The sequence below is a fragment of the Brachyistius frenatus genome, unplaced genomic scaffold (assembly GCF_029030835.1).
Source record: "Brachyistius frenatus isolate BFR_SWC_R1_liver_20210118 unplaced genomic scaffold, ASM2903083v1 Contig_134, whole genome shotgun sequence".
NCBI classification, from domain to species: domain Eukaryota; kingdom Metazoa; phylum Chordata; class Actinopteri; family Embiotocidae; genus Brachyistius; species Brachyistius frenatus.
The window spans coordinates 995,659-1,007,416 of NW_027210733.1; the positions used below are offsets into that span (position 1 = coordinate 995,659).

Sequence of the window (11,758 nt, forward strand, 5' to 3'; positions counted from 1 at the left end):
TCCTTCCAGGTTGAATGGAAAACTAGACATTAAAGTTAAGTACAAACCTTTGTAGATTCAGTAGATTCTAATACAGCATATCATCTTTAACGGTTTTTTTAAGATTCATTCGGAAAACTTAAAATTGTTGTAATTCTTTGCAAAGTCCAGATTTTTTTTAATTTTTTTTTTTTTTAAACTACTACAGGTTTAATGGCCGTTTAAAAATAAATGAATATTCCCACAATAGGTAAGTCACACTGAATCTAAAAATCACGTCAGTTACTGTAACAATAGAAAATAGTTTGCTTGTATAGATCTGGGCCTCTTTTTGTAGTACAGTGAAGCATGTTATCATCAGGAATCATTCAAAGCAGTGTATGAGGCCAATAGGTTATTCTCCAACCTCCCAGCTATGCCACAGCATAAGTACATATATAAATCAGATGATCTGAAAACAATCCCATGGGGCACCAGTTTCAAGGATCCGTGCTGACACTGAAGTGGGTTGACTTGATGCTGTGAGCCTGATATTACTCTCTGAACGGATCAGGAAAAATGTCTGCCGTCCCCCAGAGATATTTTGTTTTTTTAAAACCTAAAAGACTTACAAATTAGCAAAATCCATGACACTGAGATCAGAAATCCTTTTGAAACTCACTGAGAGAAATACAAATATGTGGTACTGCATGTGCGACTGGTGACGTTAAAAAGCACTGACATAGAGCAGCTAATTAAATAAAATAAATATTTTGTTGTTTTGCAAACAACTTCTGTGGTACATTACAAAAGCACCACAGTTACATACTTGGTATGTTTTGTGATATTGCATGTACCATAGTTATATAAATTACCACGCCAAAATAGTGAAGTATTGGTAGAGTTAAAATCATATTTGATTTTTACTTTGATGTCATGTAAAAAAAAAAGGCAACCAAAACTTCTGAAATGAAAAATTGAGGAAAAATTTAATCCAAAGTATAGTATCCCTTCTGTTTGTATGTGGGACATGAGACCTCCCCCCCCCCACCTTTGTCCCTAACCTTTAACCATAATGTGTCCACAGTATTAACTATAAGGTGACGGCAAAGCTTTTAAGTTATTTCATTTGACAGCTCACCTGTGCAGCGTTGACATCACCTGCTCCCATTGAGGTTGATACCTGATGTGGTCGCTTTATCCTAAACAAGCATAACACAGCAGCAACAGATGAGTTGATACAATAAAACATTTTTAACAGGTTTTGAGCACAAACAAATAGGTTTCCGTTTCCTTCCAAGAAAAGATACTTACATGACCACTTGACTGGAAAAAGGAGTCAGTGTTCTTCTGCCTTTTTCTTTTAAGCATTTCTTCGTATCCTGCACAATAACAATAACGAGGATGTTTAACAGTGTCAAACTCAATGGACGTCACCAGAAAACTATCCCTAGTGTTGGCACATTACCATGCTGGCCAACATTGGTCTGCTACAGCATGCTAGGCTAGTCATCAGCTGCTTGCTGATAGAACATATTGTAAACTGAGGGTGCAAAAGATGCCCCAAAAGAGGGGGGAGGGGGGCATTCATGTCTGTGTATGTTTGTGAAAATGCTATCTAGCTATATAATGAGGCTAGCTTTAGCTTGCATTGGGAATGATCGAGGAAGCCAACACAACGACATTTTATGTTCAATGACAAATTACAACAATATTTTACATAAACTACTTGAATATCCATTTCATACTTCTGATTATTCCCTATTTGTTATCACAGTTTCTGAATGCAGGCGCAGACTTCGCACTCCCATGTGTAGATGCATGTGAAGGTGGAGAGTTTTAAATCCACACACTTTCTGAACAGCTACGGATACATGAACATCCAGAACTGAGAGAAAGATCAGACACCCTCTCCGCAGCAGTGACCAGTGAGCCTCAGCTGCATCTCCGGTTGCAGGTTGCAGGTTCTGGCTCTGGTGCCGGGTGCCTCTGGGTCTTCTCACCACGGGAGTCGATGACTGTTGTGTCCCTGAGATCTGGCAAAGCGGTTGGCAGCACGGCAGGTAAGGGCATCCTTGTATCCACTGCTGCTTGCTTTGGCAGGCTGCGGCCGAGGACTTTGGCACCGTCAGTGTCCGACAGTCAGCTTCACTGCTTTATATGGAACCTTCGGAGGCATCAATGACAGCAGATGAACCTCCACATCTGGCGGAGGAAAGGAAACTTCTTACAGCATTCTGTGCCAAGATATTGTTCAATTATTGATTTGTCAATTGATTCATAGGTGCCTGTATTTATAAAATCGGTTTACAATGGACGAGTTTTTTTCATTAACATTTATTGGTGCATGTACACACTGGAGTTTTTCCAGATTTGATGAAAATTAAAAGATTGCACCCAGTGATGCAAGTCATTCGGTGTGACATGAGTAATTACTTTGTTGTGTGACAGCCAGGCAGCTGGCACTGCTGTGTCAGAGCTGACCCTTTAGCTGGCTGCCATCAAGCTGGCAGCACATGACTGTACATTCAAGTAGCTTTGACATCAAAACTGCTGCTCAATCAGTCAGAATAAACTCATAGAAATACAGAGCATGAAGAGCCGTGTGTCACTGCCAGCTGAGAATCTGAGGGACAAGAGGCAGAAATGTTCTTACGTTCTCCGATGACGATGGAAAAAGAAGCTGCGTCTGCAGCAGCCTGAAGGTCAACATGACTGGTTTATGAAGGATTCTGAGAGATTTACCCACGAAAACAAGAACTGCTGCAGGACAACTGGAACCAAAAGCACGTTTACTTGAGAAGCAAGCAGAGGGAGATGGAGAAATCAGAATCAGGAAATTTAAACGTGGACATGCAATACCAACAGTAAGGTAAAAACCATACTGAACTGGATACAGCACTGGGCATTTACAGCAGAGAACAAAATGAACAGTAACGTAAGCGTGTCCTGTTTACGTGTATATTCATACACAGTAGTGCCAACACAGTGAGAAACTAAATTGGAACAAATTTAGAAGTTGTTTCCCTGCATTTTCTACCACATCAGGAAGAGGTGAGAAGTGATGAACAAAGCAGGAGCAGGTTTCTTGTTTATCAATGAAGCAAAATGAAACAACAAAATGAAGAAAATTCTCAGAGAATATGCGGTCTTCATGAGGGGGGTCGAACAGACTGAAGTCACCACTGCAGACCTGAAAGACACAACATTATGGGAAGCAATAGGAAGTAAGTCTTCATAGCCTATTTCTTAAAACTGAAGTGATAATTTTTTTGCCAACTTGTAAACAAGTGACAACAAATAGTAAAAACAATGGCGACATATTATCACCTTTTAAGCTGGGAACATGTTAGAAATCAGCTGTTTCTTTGCATCAATAACCTTCAGCGTTTATGTGGAGTCATGTTTCTGGCCACATCCAGAATGTATGCCTAACATGCATCTTCTTTAAAATCCTTTTTGGTTCTGGACGGATAATAACAGTTTGATTTTAGATCTTCTCACTGAAAACAGCTGCATATTGTGGACAAAGTTCCCCAGTTTTAGAGTCATAGAAGATTCGAGAACATTTCTTGTTATAAAGTAAAAATACTGAGAACAAAAAACATCTGAGTGTCTTGTCTCAACTTATCTGTGTTGTTATACGATACACATCTGTGTCACTCTGCATGCTGAGCCATTCCAACATAACACGAGGAGAGAATTCCCGAAGCCTGCCAGGAATAACACAACTTTCGACCTTAGTGTAAGAGCTGAAGGAATAATGAAGAGTCGGCAGAATATAACCCGCATAAATTTGAAAACAAAACAAAACAAACATGCAGATCAGTGAAACGCCAGCAAAGCTTGAAATAACATTTGCCTTCTTTTTGTTTTACCCTTGCAGATTCTCTAGAGGTGAACCTGACTGAGATTGAAGCCTGCAATTTAGCTCCAGTGATGGATCTGCGGGCGCCTGACACGCATCAGGTCAGACACACAGTGAACTATCAGAGAGAACCGGGCCCTGCTGGATGTCAAGACATGTTTGGAGCTGAGGGACGCAGAAGAAAACACGGGGGGGAATGAACTTTTTAAGGACACAAACGCAACCTTACCTCTTAAAACCAGCCGATTTCCGGTTCTTAAACACTTCAAAATATTGTTCTGTCAACGCAGTAGTTACACAGTCTAGAAAATATTCCATATATTTTAGTTTTTAAATAGTTTTTTTTTTTCTAAGGCATGCCTGAAGTATGTGGAGGAGTTCAGCTATAAATTCAGTGAGTAAGCTTGCTGCCTCTAGATGGCAGTCTTTGAGAACATATTCTGTCGTTGAGGACACTAAAAAATTGCACCTTTTAACTTCTATTCATTTGGGGAGAGCAGAATATGTATTATAGATTGATCTTACCGTTGGTTATTGGCATGCAACGGTTTAGGCTGTTAAAAGAGCTGCACTTCACTCTCAGACCTCAGTCATGGAAATTTAACCATTTTATGCTTCTGTTTGGACACTCCCAGTTTGATTCAATATACAACACGGTTCTCATGTATCACAGGACTGGTTTCAAAGCAAATACAAAGACTGCAATCAAAACAAATTGGTAAGCGGGACCTTTAATGATGTAACATTTTCATAACCCTGAGAGCCTGCGAAATTAAAATGTATCAACATTTTTATTTCAATTATTTTTTCATGCACAGAGGAAAAATAAGTGCTGATGATAACGGAAAGTAAAAGACTCAGAGTACAAAGAAAGGGATGCGTAGTCCTTTGCTTTCTTTGTTCTTCAGTCATTTTTTAATTTATAGATATATAGACAAAACTGGGAAATATATGGGAAACTACGGCATTAGCTCAAAAAATAAATAAATCACTTCAAAGTTAAATATTATTTCCGAGGTAAAAATACAGAAAATAAAAGTTCAAATGCTTGCATAGTTTCAGGTTTTCTGTTTGTATGTGTTTGAGGTTCTCCTTTGTGGTTGGCCCTTGATTTTTTTCTCATGTCTCTGCTTATCTCCCTGCAGTGTTAACTGGAGCCTTACTGTTGTTTTAGTGTGATCAGCTGATATTTGCCTAGTGAAAAGACATGCCAACATTTTAACTTGGATGATGCACCTGCATTTATCCACCTGCCTTTACTCTTAACGTCCTGGAGGGATTTTAACAAAAGCTTTTGACCAAGAAAAACAACTAAATTCACCCCTGTTTGAAAGTAAAAAGCGCGTTTCAGTCCACAAATGCTGAGCTTCTTACGTTTATCTACACAGGGAAATGCATTTTTCTCATATCTTTTGTTCCCTGTTTAAGAAGTTTAATCCTGCACTGTTCTTGAAAGATTTTTAAAGACCGAAATACAAATCATATAACGTACAAAAGCATTTATTTGATATAAATTATCCATATCTGCATGTGCAGGTGCATGCGTATTTAGACTCAGAGATGCTCACCACAAAAGTGTGCCAACACACATACTGTACATATCACTGCAGACGCAGACACTCATTCACAAACACATGCAGAAGACAATGTAATACAAAACATGAAAGTAGACTTATGTGCAGGTATAGTAGACATAAAGAAGGGATTGAAAGGAGAAATATCAAAGGGACGTGTGGGAACTTATCCTCGTTTTAAAGCCTCGACAAACAAAAGTTGCTTCTTCGCGTCCCCATCTGTTTATAGGGACCGCGTGTCATTTCTCCAATATATGTCACTCAACAATGCTTCAGGGATTCAGCCTAAAGAGGCCCACTTTATGCCTCTATATTATGTATGGCTTTTATGCAAATGCACGGGAGCAGTAAGCAAAACCTTTGATCTGGGTCTCTTTGTAGCTGGAACAGTTAATGCTGCAAAGGCATCATGAATCTAATGGGAACAAAGAATCTGGAAGGCAGTATTGAGATTGTAAATAGAATCGGTGGAACCTGATAACTTCCTATGAGATGTAAATTAAGAGATCATTTTCTGCCTCCTGCCTTAAAAGCCCATATTTTCCCAAAGTTAATGACTGTACCCACATAGAATTGTCCACGCCATTACTGCAAAATAACTTCTTTGTTGATGAGATGACATGTCGAGATAGCAATTTCTGCCCAATTGAGTTATACAGCTTTTAGTAAGTGTAATGAGTTACTGCGCAGGCATAATGATAGGGTCTTCACCTAAATCTCACTCCCCCTACCAAGATCATAATCAAAAATAAAAGAAAGTGCATTGTTTCTTCTTGAGTTTACAGGTTTGTAAAACAGGAAAAAGAAAACATGAATGAACGTGAATGTTAAGTTCGCCTCTGGATCAGGATACTGAGGCAACGTAGGCACTTAAAACTTTTTTTATTTATTTTTTATTTTTTTATCTTCAAAGATCCTTCCAAGTTTCTTAAAAAAATTATTTTCATGACACTTTCATGTAGATGTTTGTGGAGACATTAAATGGTCTGAACCAAATTTGGTCATTTATCTGAATAAAAATAAAAATAATTAAATCGATTTTAACATGCTCATGCTGTAGGTGCAGTATCAGCAGTGGCACATTATGCTTTGATGCTGGGAAACAAAAAGAAACTTAAAAACAATATTCTAAATATTAACAAGTGCTATATGATCATCTATATCTAAAAAGATAGAAAATGATCTATTCAATGTTCACTTTTCCATACAGGAAACACACATTGTGCCTTATGCATGCACAAGAAAACATAATTTTGTATTAAAACATTTCAATCTCATTTCTTTTTCAGCACTGCTGCACTTTTCTAAACTCAATTAACAGACACTGAGACACAAATAGCTTCAGCAGAAAGGTTTATTTTATTCCTCAGACTACAGTGTAAAGGTAAATACAGACAAGCTCTCTCGGTGTTTTACTAAGCTATGTGCCCTCATCCTCCAGTGAGTCATCCTTTGATTTCCATTTCTAAAGATGCCATTTTAAAAATGAATGCTATTGAAACAGAGAGAGAGGCTTTGGCTATAAAGAGGGGATATTGCGGCCTGGATTTATAAACAAACTAAACTCTGATCTTAAGTAGATTTAGTGGAAGGGTAATACCCAGGTATACAGACACATGTCAGCAACAATACATCTGTTAAATCATGCGTGCTCACTGTATTAGAAACAGTCTGTCAGGTAAAAGCATGAGGTGGGAGGATGACTGCTGCTGTCAGGACACATGACAGGAAGACTGGGTAGGAGGGGTCTCTAGTACGCCTGCTGGGATGTGGGTGTGAAAAGCTTATCCCACACTTCCACCTTCATGATGGCTTTGCCCAGGGGACACATGGTGGCCTTGATATCTAGATAGTTGCCCACGTAATTGATTCCCGACCCAGTGGCTTCCTCCCTGACAAACCCATGCTGATTCTTCTCGTAGTACATTTCTTTGTACAAATCCTTATCGCAGTTACGGCCCTTGTTGTAGATGCCCACAGCGAACCAGTTCTTGTACATGTTGAAGTCCCAGGGGACCGAGAACATGATGGCCAGATTTTCAATGTAGTCGTTCTTTGACCTCTCGAAGAGGTCGTAGGTCAGGACGCCGACGCTGCCGGTTGCTTTGCTGCTGGACTTGGTGAAAGTGCAAACCTCTGTCTTCAGAGGGCGCACCGTGGGTTGAGGCGGGTTGTAAGTCTCCCCACTGTCAAGGTACACCCTAAAGAGTTCACAAATACATATGAACACTACACATTTTTCTGAATCTATATAATGTTTCATGTAAGCTTGAAATTTAACGAGTAACACAGTCAGAGCTTACCTGGGGTTGATGAGGCAGTAGTTGTTGGTGATATTTGAGATTTCGATGGTCACACTCCTCTTGCTGTCTACGTTGGCTGCTACAGCTTCAGCTGACTCCGTCATGTTGAGATGATGGTTGTGAGATCTGCCTGTAACGCAAAAGGTAATTTAGAAGCTGCCAGCATCAAAGGTGTGACTCGCACGTCTTCCACCTCCAACGCACTGGCAGCGATATTACGATACAGAATACACGCCTGACCTCTGCTCTGTTGACACACTCTATTGGCATTCCATCGACCTTCAAAAGCACACACAGACTATGAGTGATGCATTTCACAGCCTAATGAGATTTCAAAACAGTTGTGAACAATCAGAGAATGGCGGCAGCCTCATAAGAGAGTGTACCACTTCAATTACAGCACTAAGTAGCATGCAATAATGAAGTTAGAGTGAAAACACTCAAGAAAATGAACAACCCTTCTATCAACGGATATAAATCAGACAAATGCCTCATCAGACTTTTAAGTTATACAAAAGAACCAAAATCTAAAGAGGCTTTCTCTGTACCGTCTATAGTAAACATGTTTTTCTTTAAATGTTGGAAGTGGCTTACCTGCTCAGAACCTGCGCTGGTGCTCCAGGTTTCAAAATGGGAGAAGTTAACTGAAAGGGAGGTGCCGCTTGATTTTTTTTTTTTTTTTTTTTTTTAAACAAGGATGTGAGCCATCATCTAGGAAACCCACCCACTTGCAACACAACCCCGGTTGGAAAGGACACACCTTGTTTATACAGTGAAACATGGCCTACATGAAAAGAAGACTGTGAAAGCAAACACGAGTGGGATTTTTCCTTTGGGATAAAACAACCACACCCTTGCCCGTGGCAGTTTCCAACAATTGCCTATTGGATATCAACCCCTTCGGTAACGTTGTGGGGACGCGGATGTCGGATTGACTAACTGAGGTGGTTTGGGAATCTCATTCCTGCGGTGTTGTGCAACAGAAAAAAAAAGAAAACCGAACAAGTCGAGACAGACATTACCAGAGCCCCTCTTACTCGTTCTTTTGTTCAACCTCTCGCGTTCCAAATGCCACACAATCAGGCAAGATGGAGAGTCTCTCAGCCAGCGAAGAACAATTTAGCTACCACGCCGATTAAAAAAACATCTATACAGATACTCCATCTGTTGCTACTCATTAGAATTGGAAGGATCCAGACATGAGATTAAAAAATGATTACAGTTCATCAGTAATAATGAAAGCATACTGAGTGAAAACATATCCCACACAAAGCAAGACAAGGATTGGGTTTGAATGTTTTATTACCATAATGAAAGAAAAGGGAGTGTACAATGTACATGAGCCCAAGAAATAAGCTAATGGGGAATCAATGAGCTGGCTGTCAGATATTGATATCTTTCAGCAGACACAAAGTACAGATGACAGCAAAATCAGTCTTCCTCTGCTCAATGTTTCTCAGGATGACAACAGTAGTCAAATCAAATGAAGTTTATTCACTCCGCTGGTACAAAAACAAACAAAGTATATATATATATATAAAAAAAGCAGAATACTAATGACCCATTTTATCATAGAGCTCCACTTTCACAATGGCTTTGCCAACTGTAGACATCGTGGCTCTCAAATCGACATATGTTGCTCTGTACTCCAGCCCGGAGCCGCACATCTCGGAGCGGGTGAAGTTGCTGAGATCCTTCCCGTCGTACAGCTGGTCGTACAGATGTTGGTCGCACGCTCGGGAATGCTCAACCACACCCACGGCCAGCCGGTTCTTGTACAGGTTGCGGTCAAAGGGCACGGAGAACATGATGGCCACGCGCTCGGAGCAGACCCGGCTCTGCATATGGAACAGGTCGTAGGTGAGCAGGCCGACGGCGCCCGTCGCGGTGTTGTCGTCCTTGGTGAAGGAGCACACCTCCGTCTTGGTGGTGCGGACGGTGGGCTGAGGCGGGTGCTGAGAGAAGCCACTTGTCATGAACACCCTGCACGACAGAGCAGGGGATAAATGCTCACCATCACCACTAATCCGATGACAACCTTTATGTCGCACTCCCCAACACTTTTAAAGAAAAAAACCCCTACACTTTTATAAGTTTTGTGAAGACTTGTCAATGTACTTTTCAATGTTGGGCTTTCCGGCGGGACACATCTCATGCTGATGGATGGAGTGTGACTGGAAAATACTACTGTGGACTTCTAAGCAACAGTGAGTGTACCTGCATGCGATGTGCAATGAGGCGGCGCGTGTCACTGCATGATGGATAGGTGGATGTTCTCAGCAAAGTAATGTCACACATGAAAACTAACCATCCAAAATACGGCCTGTCCTGCTAGATAAATGTAGAGGCATGGCACAAAATCCAATAGACAGGAATACTTTTTATTTATTCTTTTCTTTTGTTTTATTTATTTTCACTTAGTTTTTTTTTTTCAATCAGAGGTGGAAAAACTGACATTGCATTGTTGAGAATTAGAGGTGACCTTAATCTATTCATGCCATAATAGATATCATTGAGCTTAATTTCAAAGTAACTACACTGAATTAACATTTACTTCTTATGCAGGAAAATTGGTGTTATTTCTTTGACTACTAGAGCAAAGAAAAGTTCTTGGACCTTTGCTCAAATTTAAAGAAGCATTTTACGCACAGGAAAATGAAACATAATTGTATGTAATTTTCTTCTTGAATGCGTTTCCTAAACACTGGGCGATCAGACGTAATTACAGGTGGTTTGATCAATGCAAGTTAAATGGTATGCTGAGTATTATATTATTTTTACTATGTTATGCTATGAAAGATTTCATTCACTATTTCATATTTTATACAGTAAATATGAATGTAAGCTCACACATTCAAGTTTGATCTTCTGTTAATTCAATCCGTTGTACAAGTGTTAAACTCGTAAACACATTTGCTGACTTACTTGGGGTTGATGAGGCAGTAGCTGCCGCTGACGTTGGTGATTTCCACGGTGCAGTTTCTGTTGGTGGTGAGGGTGGTGGACACAGCCTCTGCTGTTTCTGGCATCTTGACTGCAAGAGAAACTCAAAGGTTAGAACAGTTTATCCTCCAGCAGGTCACAATGCGGCAGGTATTGTGCAGTAACTTGATATGACTCTTTTCTATAAAGTAATAGATAGTATTTAACTCTTGCGTCACATTGGGTAACAAGAAAAACTCCTTCAGTCACTGAAAAGGTAAATTACTTTTTCGTATTGTCAAAGCAATGCTGATTTTCCTCCTCTTACTTACAAAACGTATACAATAGGTGTTTAAATATATGAAAACGACTTTTATCAGAGACGACTGAAACAACACTTCCTCGACACAATAATCAAGACCTAGTTAAATTATAATCTTGCTGTAAGTAAGCGTAATTACATTCACCTTTCAGGTTTACACGCCAGCGTCGTACCAGACAGCAGCTTCAAGTTCTTTTTCTCAGGTCTCGCAGAGAGGTGGAGAGAGTCTCCGTTGTGTGATTACACCTCCACAGTGCTTGTTCCAACACAAGCACAGGCGTGTCCACCGTGAAATGAAAGCGCACCATCCTTTGTGGAAACTTATATCTCAAGAAGAAGCGCTTTGGCAGCCTAATATCCCATAATCACACTAATCATTATTTAGCGATCATTAAACACATGCATGTATCAATCAGGCAAAATTCCTACGTCAGCATTTCCTTCACATCATACACGAGTAGTGTGACGTGAAGGAAATCCTATCGGATTATCGACTCTGCAGTTTGTTTTCTGTATTGTTCTTCAGTTATTTCATTAGTTAAAAGGTTTAGTTTTATTGATTGCATTTCATCATTTTTCAGTGAACTCATCCCCTGCTTCTTTTAGGACATATTATATCTCCCTAAATGTGAAGAAGCTTGTTGAACATTTCATGTTCTGTCTTGCTTAGAATGAAAGTCCAATCCCCCAGGCGTTGCTCAACTGGTTGCTTGTTTTTTGCTGCAGGTGATGTCAGGCGACAGATTCCTGTGGGAACCTTCCAACATCCGTCACACATTTCAACACCGTCTGACTCTTATTTCACTAATTC

The 11,758-nt window shown here is 40.1% G+C and overlaps 2 protein-coding genes across 3 annotated transcripts; both read right to left on the minus strand.

Annotated features, from left to right (window-relative positions):
* Window positions 1-6,736: 6,736 nt before the first annotated feature.
* Window positions 6,737-8,404, minus strand: apnl (actinoporin-like protein). Its single transcript, XM_069714768.1, has 3 exons — window positions 8,298-8,404; window positions 7,704-7,833; window positions 6,737-7,601 (listed from the first exon to the last, which is right to left on the minus strand). The coding sequence occupies exons 2-3, from the start codon at window positions 7,805-7,807 to the stop codon at window positions 7,151-7,153; spliced, it is 555 nt and encodes a 184-aa protein (XP_069570869.1). The 5' UTR covers window positions 7,808-7,833; window positions 8,298-8,404; the 3' UTR covers window positions 6,737-7,150.
* Window positions 8,405-8,987: 583 nt separating this feature from the next.
* On the minus strand, window positions 8,988-11,496 carry LOC138630420 (uncharacterized). Of its 2 annotated transcripts, none has more exons than XM_069714774.1 (3): window positions 11,093-11,496; window positions 10,629-10,737; window positions 8,988-9,686 (listed from the first exon to the last, which is right to left on the minus strand). In XM_069714774.1, the coding sequence occupies exons 2-3, from the start codon at window positions 10,730-10,732 to the stop codon at window positions 9,257-9,259; spliced, it is 534 nt and encodes a 177-aa protein (XP_069570875.1). In that variant the 5' UTR covers window positions 10,733-10,737; window positions 11,093-11,496; the 3' UTR covers window positions 8,988-9,256. The 2 variants fall into 2 exon arrangements, with proteins under 2 accessions (XP_069570875.1, XP_069570874.1); XM_069714773.1 differs by having other exon boundaries at window positions 11,087-11,493.
* Window positions 11,497-11,758: the final 262 nt, after the last annotated feature.